This window comes from Tupaia chinensis, unplaced genomic scaffold (genome assembly GCF_000334495.1).
Source record: "Tupaia chinensis unplaced genomic scaffold, TupChi_1.0 Scaffold000086_1, whole genome shotgun sequence".
Lineage (NCBI taxonomy): Eukaryota > Metazoa > Chordata > Mammalia > Scandentia > Tupaiidae > Tupaia > Tupaia belangeri.
In genome coordinates this window covers 341,069-355,698 of record NW_006159548.1, presented here as the reverse complement: position 1 = coordinate 355,698, position 14,630 = coordinate 341,069, and the positions used below count along the sequence as shown (strand labels likewise).

The window sequence follows — 14,630 nt, the reverse complement described above, 5'->3', positions numbered from 1 at the left end:
CGTATCCTTGGACTTTGAATATCCACCAGTTTTTTCTGGACTAAATAACTTTAATTCCAGAAGCTTCCAGGAGTTTGGTATGCATGTGTGTATACAGAATCTATGTGTGTGTGTTTAGACAGATACAAGACTGTGACTTGTGATTTGAAAAACTGGTTGTCCATGTATAGAGTTTCCATCAAATCATGCAACTTTGCCACATCATGTTTGTTGTGGTGATTATCTGTAGCTTGCCAGAATTTGCTCTTAGAATGATGTAGAAAAAAAGTTAGGAATGCATTTGAGTGTTTAAATTTAATAGTAATTCTAGAGTTTCCATGACTCCCAATAGTCACTTTCTGGTTGGTCTCAATGACGTAGTCATAAATTCAAATGTTCCAGTGTCATTCTAGAGAAGTTATTGATCAGTGTTAATCAAGGAGCATTTTAAAATCTGATGAAATTGAGCTCTATTCCCAGGTAATATGAACTGAAGCTCACACTAGATTTTTTTTGCAAGTTCAAGATTTCAAAGATCCCTGAGGTATCTCATAGACTCCATTCAAGTTAAGAGATCCAGTTGCATTTAATTGGTTTTATTGTGTAAGAAAGAAAATGGTAAATGTGTCACAAATGTAAAATATAAGTAGAGAAGAAAAAAGGAGCTGAATCTGGGAAAATCATTATTTTCTCTTGACTGAAGGCAGATAATTGGCTGAAGGAGAGTTTAAAGTAGTCATCTGGTTTCAGCAAAATCTGTAAAAAAAATAAGGGCAGTTTAGAAATTTAGTTCACAGCGTGTTAACAGTTCACCTGTTATTTCAACTTTTAACTTCCATGAGTTTTCTCGTCTGTCTGTATCCAAGAAATTTACTTAAATACTTAAGTTTCAATTTTAAAATTGGCATGTCATATACTAAAATAATAGACTTTGCCTGATATTTTCAGAAACATTGTCTTTTACATGCTTTTTAAAAATGCGATATTGTACAGTGGTTTTAACTTAGAAATCTAGGTTCATGAGTTTTGAATAAATGTAATTATTGAAGTAATGATTACTCTGAGCCAGTCAGTAGTGGCATTGAAATCCACATGGCTGACTACATGGTTTGAATCCTGGAACCAGCAGGTTGAAAAGGTGGTTTGCATGTGAGCCCAAAATCCCACAAGGATAAATGGAAGAGAAGGAATTGTAGCATGACTGCCTCACGATAGGTGCTTTCTCATTATCTGTCTTGCTCTGCCTTCCTTTGCCGAGAGCACACACTATCTAGCAAATTCTTAAAAAATAAAAAAATGATTATTAAAGACACAATCTTGTAATACAATATTTTGGACATACTAAACCACTTGTGTTCATATTATTTCTATTAATTTTTTTGTTTTATTTTCTAAAGTTTGGTAAGTCAAGTATTTATCCAGCTTATTATATTTTTCTTAATAAATGTCCATTTAAATAACAACTAAATAACATAACTTATGCATATTCCAGTCTAAGGAAATCACAGTATTTTCTCTGTTTTTCTACTAATTTGACAGGACATATGAAAATAGGTGGCATGAAGTCTTGCTGTCTGAAATCAGACAAATTTGGTTTGATTTCCATTTTGCACTTTCTAGATGGGACAACTTATTTAAAATATTCAAGAATACTCTTTTTTTCATTCCTAAATTTGAGAAATTAATAAAATCCGTGTCATATGGTTTCTATAAAAATCAACTGACATCTTTATATAAAGTTTTATCATTAAATAAAGAAAAGTATTGGGTAAAAATAAATTTTGGCATTTATTAATTTTACATTACATTTTCTTATATATTATGTTTTATAGATTGATCAGTTTTTTATATTTTTCACTTATACATTCTTACTTGAGCCTCATACTAAATTAAATGATAAGAAAGTGAAAATTTCTTTACTTTCTTTACAGCCTTCTCTGGTTTAATGCTAGTACAGACAATTGTGAGGTATTTTAGATATTAAAACACGAAGACAGTGTGATGGGCTGAAAGTATTTGTTGAAAAGAAACCCCAAATTTTGTAACTCTCTTTCCAAATTATTTCACTCTGATTTCCTATTTTTGTTAATTTTTCTCTTCATTTAACATCTTCTCATAAGTTTCAAACTATTTTAGACTCCACCATTACCAATCATAGATTTTTATTTATTATTTGGTTCAATTGTATCACATTCAATGGTCTAAATTATTTTTTCTTTTACTTTGCTGTAGAGTATGCACATTTGCTGAAGAGATACAGAGTAAGATAGAAAACAAGAAAGCATCCCTTAGGGATGATGGCCACACTGTAATCCCTTCTCTTCCATTCTCCTCTCAGGATTTTGGGTACGCACGTACACATGCCAGGTGTGATCTTCAAGCCTCCAGATGTGGGCTTTGAACCGTGGTTTGCCATGTAGGAGTTCAGCACCTCAACAACTATGCCACCTGCTGGCCATGAAAATTCATTTTTGAGATAAGAAAAATTATAATGGTTTACATTTACATAATATTTTACTATATTGTTATACTTTGTGTGTAAATAGGGATGAAATAAAACTAAGTTTCTAGAATGTTCTAATTTTCAGAACAAAAGTTAGATAATGAAATTCCCAATTTCTTCATTTTGCAAAATAAAACTTAAAATTTCTTATTGGAACAGAATCTAGTGTATCAATGCTATGATTTTACTAAATTAAAATTATAGTCTACATGGCCTGCTCCCATAAAACCATTTATATGTTTGTACTATTTTAGAAGTTAGGATTACATCAATAAATCTAAGCTTTTTGTCTGGATAATTCATTTTTATCTTTTGATTATTTACCTGTTTTGTCTTCTTTGTTATTTCTTCATTATTTTTATGCTGTGGGTGAAGAAACTGGGACTGTGGTAGTCTCAGGGGTGTTTTTAATGATGAACTCTGAGGAAGTTTCTGGAGTGACTACTGGAGTATTCACCATTGGTTCAATGTTAGGAATTGGTGTGGGCTCAACAGAAGCAATGGTATTGATGGTAGGAGTGTTTGTTTTAGTTGGAATTTTCTTTAGGGACATGCCCTTTAATTGTGGATGTGAGGTTGGGTAATGTACCATGGGAGGTAGGTAGATATATGGCATCTGTGTCCAATGAGGAATGTGGGCCAATGATCTAAAAACGACTGGATTTTTGTAAACTTTGTGAGACATATATGGATTATTCATTGACATAACTGGATAATATGGATAGTAACTGGGTTTAAAAGCAGGATAGCTATTCAGCACTAAAGGAAGTAGGGTATATGGCATTGTTTTCTGATCAAACAATCTTGCATCATTCTCAGGGCACTGCAAAAAGAATAAATTAGGCAGAATGGTATTATTGTGACTGAAATGTAAATCAGCATTTTTTGAAGTAATATAGTATGTGAGCTTGCATAAATGCAATATTGGAAATCAGGAACCCAGAAACCAAATTATTTTACAAATATGGATTTATACATTTCCCTTCTACTTCATAATTTCTGATATTATAAAATATTACTTTTAATTACATAAAAGTAATATTTCTTTCAAATTAATTGGATGAGGTAATCCATATGTAAACCACATGATCCAGAGCTTGACATTTATGGAAAATGTTCAGTAAATGTTAAGTAATGTAAGAACAACACCTAAAAAAAAAGAGGTAATGTCATGTGGGAAGATTTCTGATTTCAGATTTTTTTTTCCAGTTTATTTTTCTCCACAAAAGACTAGGTAGGGAATTTTCTATTTTTATTTGCCTCTGTTCAACTAATTATGTGTAGTCATATAAATCAGTAGACCTTTCCATATGAAAAGAAATAAATCAACAAAATTGTACTAGAAAGCAGACATTTCTCATAAAAGGAGACATATTTCTATTTATTCAAAGATATTTGGGAAATAAAGGAGTAAGTAAATACACATGCATAAGAACTATGCAACTGCTGAGGGGCTTTTCTCACTTTCTAAGTATAAATGAACACCAAAGTACAAGACTTGGGCTACTTATCAAAACCAAGATTTTCAGAAAATCATTAAAGTTGACTAATCTGTTGCTAAAGTTATTTTTTTGTATGTCTGTTTTGCAAAGATTACTCTATTATTCTATGGAGATTATATTTTTATTTAGTTTTTATATAGGAAACATTTTAATATGATTAACCTTTGCAGAGTCTTATATTTTAGAGTTCATATCTCTAATAAAAACAATTAAAATAAACTTACTGCTGCTTGTTCCTGTTTTGGCACTTCTGCAGCCTAGTTTGTTCCAGAGAAAGAAATAATAAGAAATGAGAGAAAAGCAAGGCCAACATTTTTTTGTGTGTGTGAGGAAAGGAGTTACAATATATTTTGTGTTTAAAAGAAACTAAGTTTTTTTTGTATTCATTTTAATATTGTAAAACATTTTTTCATAATTGTTTAATTGATTAGTTCTAAGAAGCACTTAAGAAGCAACAGTAATATAATGAGTAAAATAGTAAGAATGAATTTCTTATTTAAATTTTCTTCTAGAATCAAAACCTAGGAAGAAAAATACACTATTAAAATAATCTGATCATCTGATCCCTGTGTCAAAAAATATACAGATTTGCTAAAGTGAAAATATGAATAATCTATATTCAGTATGTACTGGATATACATTGTTAAAAATCAGAGGAGCATTGAGTTTTTTAGTTCTTACACAAGGATAATTTGAAGAAGTTTACTTAGAAGATTTAACATACTGCTTCTTGCATAACCTTAATATATTAATAAAAGTGTTTTATAATCTTCCTCCATTTGTTTTTTGTAGTACTTAATTCTGCATACAATGTTCATAGGGAATTAGAGTTACCAAACAATTGTTATAGTCATGTATAAGTAAACTTTTAAAAACTCACAAAGATTTTATAAACTTTTTTTTTTTTTTGTAGAGGTTTTTGCTATAGGGCACGTGCACTCACCAGACAGACAGATAGAGAGACAGAGAGACAGAAAGCGAGAAATCACCCCCCAGGGAGGATGGTCACGCCGCAATCCCTTCTCCTCCATTCTCCTCTTGGGATCTTGGGCACGCACGCACACGCGCCCGGCGTGAGTTTTAAGCCACTGGGTCCAGGACCCAAAACGCAGTCGACTACATGGGAGTCCAGCGACATAGCCATTACGCTAACTGCTGGTCCCAAGATTTTATAAATTTTTTATATGATATTATAATATTAAATAGTTTTGCATTGGCAGTTTTAATTTAGGATATTTCACATATATCCCTTGGCTATAAAATGACTCTGGAAAGCTTATGGAAGGTATAGGTATAAATTATCAGAAATTTGAAAAAGCAATAAAATTCAGAGTGTGTTGAGAAAAAGCTTGTTTTTCCTGAAATATATTACATCATTAGTTAAAATTTTTTAAAGAATTATTTTATTTAACTTTACTTATTTATTATTTTTTAAATTTGGTCAGAGAGGGACAGAGTGAGAGACAAAGAGAAAGAGAGAAAGTTAAATCTCCAGGTTTAGGACTTGAACCATGATCGCCATGTGGGAATTCAGTGCCCTTAACCACCAAGCCACCTGCCGGTCCCCCATTAGTTTAAAATTTTAAAAAGTAACATGAATATTGTAGAAAGTTTATTTCCTCTAAAAATTTTGATAATCGTGACATCTTAATACCATATCATCTTATATTGTATATTTTTGTTTTAGAGTTCTATAAAAAATCCTGCTTTTTTTTTTTCAAGAAACATGGTATCTCTTTGACAAACTTTTGGTTTATTTCATAGTTTTCATACTTATGTTTTTTTTTTTTTTGAGAGGTTTTCGCTATAGGGCGCGTGCGCTCGCCAGACAGACAGAGAGAGACAGAGAGGCAGAAAGCAAGAAATCACTCCCCAGGGGGGATGGTCACGCCCCAATCCCTTCTCCTCCATTCTCCTGTTGGGATCTTGGGCACGCACGCACACGCGCCCGGCGTGAGTTTTAAGCCATCGGGTCCGGGACGTGAACCGCGGTCGACTATGTGGGAGTCCAGCGACATAGCCATTATGCTAACTGCTGGTTCCCCATACTTATGTTTTTATAGTTAAAAAATTAGTGCTTTATGATCACATCATGAAATGTTGATTCTTAATTGCCCACTGAAAGAATTTTTAAAATTCTTTTTCATTTCTTACATGCTCGAGATACAGAAATAGAGAGAGAGAGAGAGAGAGAGAGAGAGAGAGAGAGAAAGGCACCCCAACAGGGACTTCATATTGCCATCTACACACTGCCTCAGCCAATCTGAATTGTGGGCACATGCATGTACCCAATGTGTGCAGGGAGGTCTCAGGACATAAACTGAGGAACTTCCATGTGAGCCCAGTGGTGTCATGGCTGTGCCACTCTCTGGACCTATCAGAATATAATTTTAATTGTAAATTAGACAGATGAATATCATCTTATGTACTGGATTCCTTTAGGTAATTTTTCAAAAATGTGATTTTTCTAAGAAACAAAAATTCTTTGACAGGGGTTATCAAATTTGGTACTGAAAATCTATGCCAGCGACCAGACAGAGATGATCTACAGTAAAATGCAACACTCTCTGAGGCAATCTACATGGGAAAGGTCCTCGTTCAAATGCAGAGACTTTTCTGAGTACACTGGTCACTCAGTTGCTCATGATCTAGAGTTGACTGAAGGCAGGGGGAGGATTGTGTCTTCATGATCACATTGGAGGTGCCCTCTCTCGCTCCCTCTTCCTCTCCCCCATCCATCTCTTTCTTCATGGAAGAAATAAATAAATAACTGAAAAAAAAGTTGTGCCAATTTATGTCCCTAGTAGGCTATGAGATTGAACAGTTTATCACCTAATTGCTAATAATAAATATTATATGCACTGTTTTTATTTGGAAAGGAAAAGATATGTTAGCACATAAAAGATAGTATCATGCTGTATTTTAATTTGTATAATTTTGATTACTCATAAAATTAAACAGTCAAATCTATAAACTTTAATTTTCCTTTTGAATTATTTATTCATGGCCTTGAGGCTTGAAGCTTTTGTGAAAATGGTAAGAAGCACTTTGAGATAAAGTAGGGTCAAGCAGCACAAGAAGAGATTGCTGAAAAAGCAGTCAGTTGTGGGCTATTCTATGACTTAAACTTTAATCCCTATTAAAGAGAAGACATAAGTTTTAAAATTTCAGGTTTCTGAAAAATGTGTAGTTTCAGAGGATAAATAAAAGGAAACAATGTGGAAGTCATCATAATTAACATGTTAAAAAGTAATTTTGACTCCAAGAAGTTAGATATTAATTTAAAAGCAGGTTAGATATTAACTAGCCCAGAAATAAGTGAATCATGAAATAAGGAATAGTGCTCTCTGAAATTTTACAATCTAAGAGTAGCATATACCATTCTCTATGTTTTCCTTCTGTTCTTGCTGTTGGCTAATACAGTGCCTGCAATCCCCAGGTGAATACGAAAATAAACAAACAGCAAAAGACAAAACAACAATAAAAACAAATAAAATTAAAAAAGTTAAAACCTTTCCCTGGCCCAGTAGTCTTAGAACAGAGCTTGTAATTTGAGACAATGCCTACAAGCCTTAGATCTGTTAAGAACTCCCTAGAAAGGAGTCAGTGAGCTGACAGAATGGAGAGTATGAAAAAAAAATAAGATAATGATCTGAACTTAAAGGCGGAAATGTCAAGGTCTTTAAAACTGGTCAAAAGCTTAACCAAGCTCCTGATCTTTGATGATTTAGACCCTAAAGAGATAGAAGTCAGGCTAAGATAGGAATTGAATGAAAAGAATCTGAGTCTGGACTGTGATTTCTATATTTATTTTTAATAAATTATCTTTAGAGAATCTTCTGTTTTTAAAATATTTTCCGTATTTTCTCCAAGAAAGTATTTTCACTAAAGTATGAGAATTTATATAGATACACACATGCACACGCACACACACACACACACACACACAATAAGGTGTGATTTCATAATTTATGGGAACTAAATAAATATCTTGGAAAACATTAGTATTTTAATAGAAATAAACATGAAAATAAATTTACTTTTACTAAATCATAGCTAGTATACAGCTATTTAGTTTTATAAATTGTTTTTAGAAATTTTTATAATTATAGATCTTAAATAAAACTTTCTTAAAGTCTTAATGTAAATTATTTAGATGAAGTTAACTCACCAAACAAGGCAAGGTTAATGCTAGGATATTCACAACTAGAAGAAAACTCTTCATTCTTGCACCTAAAGATAAATATAAAAAATTAAATTAAAAGGATCAGTTACTAAAAGTTTAGGAGTGATTTAGATACAATGTTTGCTTTGTTTGAAGGGGAAAAAAACCAGAATTATGGGTACATGTCAATGTGGAAGATCTATTTTATCAAAAGTATTAGGAAAACCAAACTTTGAGGAAAAAAAAATTAAATGTAATTTTTGACCAGTGTTAATGAAAGGATCATTACAAGTTCAATAATCTATTGTATGAATATTGTATGAGAATGGAAACAAAGTTTACAGAAGAAAAAGTAGAGACCTGGGGTCAGCAGGTGGCATGGTGGTTAAGGCTGCTGTACTCCCACAGGGCCGACTGTGATTTGAGTTCCATACCTGGTGGCTTGCTTTTGCTCTCTCTCTCTCTTGCTCTCTTTCTCTCTGCTTCTCTCTGGTCAAGTTAAAATAAATAAATAAATAAATAAATAAATAAATAAATAAAGGGGTTGCTTATTTATATAAATAAATAATTCTTAAGTAAAATAATTCTTAAAAATGTAGAGGCTTTAAAAGCTAGGTTAAAGAGTTAGGCATTGTTTTGTAAACAGCAGAAAACAATTGTTTTTGGACTAGAGATTGACGTGACTGTATATTCCTCTGGAGGACTGAATTCTAGTCCAGGTTTTTTTCCTATCTACCTAACTGTGGTTAAATAATTTCAATCTCTACTTCCTACATATTTTGCCTGTAAAATGAGAGTTTGAACTGAGTGACCTCTAGTAATAAAATTCTGTCATCAGTCTAACAGAAATATATAGGATGGAATGGGAAGTGGAGGGTTATGAAATTGCATCCTTAGTAATCTACTTCTCCATTAATCACAAATGAGATGATTAACTTGATTGCTTTAAAAGGAACATATCACAATTACAGTGGCTTTGACTAAAATATTTAAAGAACTAGATTAGCCTTGTTTTTCTAGAAGAGTAGTTAGGGTCCCAACTGCTTATTTGATTTTTAATAAATTTCTTTCTAGAAAATAATAAATGATACCTCAAATGTTTTTTAAGAGAGATTTTGCTATAGGACGTGTGCATGACAGAGAGAGACACAGAGACAGAAAACAAGAAATAAGTCCCCAGGGGTGATGGCCATGCCACAATCCCTTGTCCTCCATTCTCCTCTCAGAATTTTGAACATGCACACACATATGCCCAGAGTGTTTTAAGTTGCCAGGTCCAGGACTCAACCTGTAGTTGACTACATGGGAGTCCAGCAACATGACTACTATGTCATCTGCTGGTCTCAATACATCAAACTTTTAATGTTGAAAAACATATTGCATTTGTGAAGTAAATACTAATATAACAGAATTTTAGTAATTTATTTCTTTGTAGTATAAATAGAAATCACTGAGATAAGACTATATATATTTTTTTTAAAAAAAAATTTTTTTTGGAGAGATTTTTTTGTTATAGGGCGCATGCGCTCGCCAGAAAGCCAGAAAGAAACAGGGTCAGAAAGCGAGAAATCACCCCCCAGGGATGATGGCCACGCCGCAATCCCTTCTTCTCCAGTCTCCTCTCGGGATCTTGGGCACACATACACATGCGTCCAGTGTGAGTTTAAGCCACCAGATCTGGGACTGAAACTGTGGTTGACTACATGGGAGTTCAGCGACACAGCCATTACGCCAACTGCTGGTCCTGATGAGACTATCTTTTACATATAGGTAAAGTAGACCAATAAGTGCTTACATTTGCCCTCATTACTTAGTAAGAAGAAATATCAATAATTTGTGAAATGGTAGACTGCTCAGTTCTTATGTTTTAAAACAATAATCATACCATAAAAGATAATATGACTTTAGGTAGAAATAAAATTCAGAAGTAATAAATGGATTAATTTGAATTATTTTTTTGGGTCCAACTTCCTGAGAAGCAGACCTTCTTCATAAATAAATTTGATTTTAACACCATTCAGAATCTAAGGGTTAGATTGGAAATTAATATTAAAACAATGCTAAGATATTTTCAGGCTTAACAATAAAGGTTAAAAAGAAGAAAATGTGATTCTAAAATAACTTTGGTCATGTCCCAGTTACTGTGAGAACAAATCACTGTCTTTGGGCTTTTTAATACTATTACCTTTCCTCGAGCCTGTCAGGTCTTCCTTGCCAGTAGGTTGAGTTGGCCTCTTCACAGTAGAGAAGACCCAAGATAAATAACTGAAGACTAATTAAAGGGTATTAGTACCTTGAGTCACGCTATTCTATTCCCTCCTACTTTTTACCCAATAGGATGATGACAAAAAGGAAGGATTTGATGACAACAGGGTCATTGTTAGGTCAATCTGAGAGAAATGCAGAGAGAAATTAAAGCTGTCATTCATAAAGCATGAAAAAAGACGATTTAGGTCTTTTTAAAGAAAGAATCTTTTATGTTTAAAACGATAAAATTTAGAATTTAAAAATATTAATTGCATTCTTCAACTAATCTTACTTATTTTAATTTAAAGCTATTGTTAAAATACTTTAAGATCCCAGATTTCAAGTGGTCCTCTATCTAATATGGCCTGTGGTTGGTCTTTTTCCTTCCAGAATTATAAGTATTAATTTTTAAAAATTAGAAATCTGGCTATCTCTTATATACTCAGGCATGCATAAATCAACATTGTAATACATATACAGTGGGAGCCATCTGCATTTGACACAGCATAAATTCTTTAGTAAATTCTGGTATAAACATTAAGTACATGTTGAAGGCGAACGTCTTATGAATGAACTTTTCTTACGTTTAAAAAGTTCAATTATAAATAGGTGAACTATTTAAAATGCATAATTATTGCACTAATGATAATAATTCTGTATCAAGGACAGTTCATTCTGACTTACTAGTATATACTGATAAACTGTTGATATAGTGAATATATCAGTAAAATACAGCTAAGTAAATAATTGCCTAGGGAAATATATATTTTATATTTATTATTTTTTGCTTGCAATTCTCTGGAAATAATTCTGTGACTTGACTTTGGCTGTGAAGACCTGGCCATACTGAGTTATTTACAGGAACCAATGTAGGTCTGCCAGAATATGAACAAGGAATAATACTAGCATTGTTATTTCTGTTTCTTGGAACTAATTGAGGTGTCAGAAAATTAGGAAAGATGTTCTGAGCTCTAGAACACTTACTCAGCTTGAACAGAGTAAGTGGAGATTTTTTATTTCTCAGAATAGTTGGTTTTTGTTGTTCAAGGAGAGAGTGCAGAGTTTCAAAACTGCTGAAACTAGCAACTAAAGTAGAAGTAAATTGGTAACCAAGGCAGGCAAACATCCCTGCCCTTGTGGAGTTCATGTATCTAACACATACTTCGATAGCAATGACATTGGGTATTTACCATGATCTAAGGCAAATTAAGAGAGCTAAGAGTATTAATGGTTTTAGTAGGCAAACCAGATGAACAATTTACAGGAACTATCCAAATGCTTTAGTGTTCTCTAAAGAAAAGCAAAAAGAAGATCAAAACTCCCATTATCTGAAATCTTCCAGTAAACTAGGTTGTATTTGTACTCCGGAACTAATGCAACAGCCTTGTCCCAGTCACATATTCATTTCAAGAGCCAAGACTTGCTCCTGAAACATCCCTAGATTATGGAAGAAAACCAGCAGAGTTTCTCAGGCAAATCACAACTTCTTTTCGTTTAGATCCAGATCATCACTGTGTGTTCATAGGAGTACTCATACTATGGGACTGGTGAGAAGCTATTCTGGGCTCAAAATTTCACATTTCAAGCACTGTAAAAACAAAACAAAACAAAACAAAAAATAAGTTAAATGATTATTGACTCCCATGTACTCTTTAACTGGTAACAATTATTATTATGTTAGTGTTTGTTTTGTTTAGGACTAGACAAAAGCTACTCTAGAGATATAAGTTCACATTTCAAGTCTTATAAATCATGTGCTAAGTGAAATGATTATTGATTCATGTGCACTCCTTAACTAGTAACAATCTCTGTTATTCTGTTAATTACATCTAGCAAGTACTCTATTTTCTATCCCTGTGATGGCAGACACATTCATGTAGTTTCATTTGCTTTTGTTTTTATTTATTTATTTATATTTTGCCATGAGGTATGTGTGCTTGCTTGCTAAAGAGAGACAAAGAGAGGGAAAGCAAGAAATCACCTCCCAGGAAGGATGGTCATACCACAGTCGCTTCTCTATTCTGCTCTTGGGATTTGGGACATGCATGCATGTGTGCCCAGAGTGATTTTCAAGCGCTGGGTCCCAGACTTGAACTGTGGTCATGTGAGAGTTTAGTGCCTTAAGCATCAAGCCATCAACTGACTCCATGTAGTTTCATTTTTTTGTGCCTTATATTGTTCAGCCACTTTATTAGTAGTAGGCAGATCTCAATAGTCTATCGTGTTCTTGATGTACAATGATTATGATAGCAGTTGCAATGTAAGTGACTAACAGCTTTTAATGGGAGTAGTTATTGAGGCATCGTAGAATTGATACTTTAGCATAGACATTATGTGCTTCAAAAATCTTTGCTATATGTGAAAACCATGAAAAAATAGCATAAAATGCTTCTAAACAATTTTCAACACTGTATCAAAATTATCCCTTCCTATAGCCAGTTCAGCTAAGTGAACAACACATAGAGTTCTTATTATAATAGTAGACAGCCATGATCTCTGCTTACAGAGAACATCTGAAGAGAGAGTGCTCTCTCCTGAACACTTGTAGGGAGACTGTTTTGAGATTGTGAATAGATATGTGATGTCATAGAGACCAGAATGAGTGTCATTATGACTTTAGCATTAGTTCACACATAAATGCATGCATTAGTAATTGTTATGGTCCCAGAGTTTCTATGGACACATTTTTTTTAAAAAAAGATTAATGATATAAAGAAAGTGTTCAATTTCCCTGAAGCATTATTTCTCTAATACGATTGTAAGACCCTCTGTAGCCCTGTACTATATTTATTCCTTTAAGTCTTCTTATCATATCATTCAAAACACATCAGTGAGTATCTTCAAGTAGCCAAATTCAGTGCTAATGTATAGAACCTCTTCTTACTGAATCTTTTAGCAGCCTTTTCATGGCAATTAATCTTCTTGACTTGTAATTTTTTTGTTTGTTTTTCTTCCCAAATCATTGGTTGCTCCTAATTTTTTTTTTTCTCACACTCTTTAAGTTTTGGAGAGTTTTCAAGAACTCTTTCAGAATACACCAGCCTTCTACCTTTTCTCTGGCCACCTTTATTATCATTCTAATTGACCTACCCATTCCTATAGCCTTCAATACTATCAATATGCTGTGGCTTTTATTGAATGCAGATTCAGATATCCAATAACTATTTTAGTATCTCCATTTGCATGTGAAATAGATAACCCAAAATTTTCATAAACAGAATATCTGGTCTCTAAATATGTCCATTCCTTCAACTAGTCCTCTAATAGTCTCTTAGTCTCTTTTGTTTTTCTTTCTTTTTTAGAGAGAGACTTTTGCTATAGGACATGTTTGTTTGAAATGGGGAGACAGAAAGTGAGAAATCATCCCCCAGCAGGATGGCCACAGTGCAATCCCTTCTCCATTCTCCTCCCAGTATTTTGACTTTGTATGCACATGCACCCAGAGTGAGTTTCAAGCCACTGGGTCCAGGACTCAAACCTTAGGAGTCCAGCAATGTAACCATTATGCCATCTGCCAGTCATCTTTTCTTTTTATTTTAAAGCATGGTAAGAAAATATTTTTTTAGGACTTTAATTTAGAGTCCACTGAAGTAGGGTTTTTTTTTTGCAGTGGGGAAGAGAATTAGGGCTCAATTCAAAATACAGAGTTGATAGTAAAATTAACAGCAAAGAAGCAGTGCAGGGGAGAGCAGGTGGGAAATGACTTACAGGAAACATCAGGGACATGAAAGAGTCTGGGTAAACTGAATGAACAGGATTCTTGCTGAAGGCAGGCAAGGTGATCAGATATCATCTTCATATTTGTTTCCTCCTCTTGACAATCCATTAGAAGAATAAGCTGGATCTTAACAATACACCCTGAATGTGCCATCCCTTTCTGATCTTACTTTTTTTGCCCTAGTCCCAGCCAGTGGCATCGCACACCTGGAACATTCTGATAGTTCTCTTTCTGGCCTCTCGCCCTCCCCCTTACTCTTAGAAGAAATAAATAGTAAAGGAACTCTTTTAAAATATTTCTTGGAGGGACCAGCAGTTAGCGTAATGACTATGTCGCTGGACTCCCACGTAGTCGACCGAGGTTCGAGTCCTGGACCTGGTGGCTTAAACTCACGCTGGACATGTGATTGTAAAGGAAAATGGAAGTTTGGTTGAAAGATGTATTGGGGAGGAGAAGGTTCCACATGGCTCCAGTGAACTAGATTTTTAAGGGAATGAAGATTTTCTACTAATAATT

The 14,630-nt window shown here is 33.7% G+C and overlaps 1 protein-coding gene across 1 annotated transcript; it reads right to left on the bottom strand.

Annotated features, from left to right (window-relative positions):
• Positions 1-608: 608 nt before the first annotated feature.
• On the bottom strand, positions 609-14,189 carry CSN3 (casein kappa). The gene is made up of 6 exons (XM_006142970.2): positions 14,105-14,189; positions 10,335-10,421; positions 8,156-8,217; positions 4,209-4,241; positions 2,807-3,305; positions 609-735 (listed from the first exon to the last, which is right to left on the bottom strand). Exons 1-5 carry the CDS (start codon positions 14,187-14,189, stop codon positions 2,841-2,843), a joined length of 732 nt encoding a protein of 243 aa, XP_006143032.2. The 3' UTR covers positions 609-735; positions 2,807-2,840.
• Positions 14,190-14,630: the final 441 nt, after the last annotated feature.

Bases quoted from the DNA above. Each gene is read 5' to 3' on its own strand.
- CSN3 (XM_006142970.2), bottom strand. From the start codon at position 14,189: ATGATATCTGATCACCTTGCCTGCCTTCAGCAAGAATCCTGTTCATTC. The intron at 10,422-14,104 runs GTAAGTCATTTC...CCCTTTAATTAG, and splicing joins TCATGTCCCTGATGTTTCCT to TCTTCAGTTATTTATCTTGG. The intron at 4,242-8,155 runs GTGAGTTAACTT...GGAACAAACTAG, and splicing joins CATTAACCTTGCCTTGTTTG to GCTGCAGAAGTGCCAAAACA.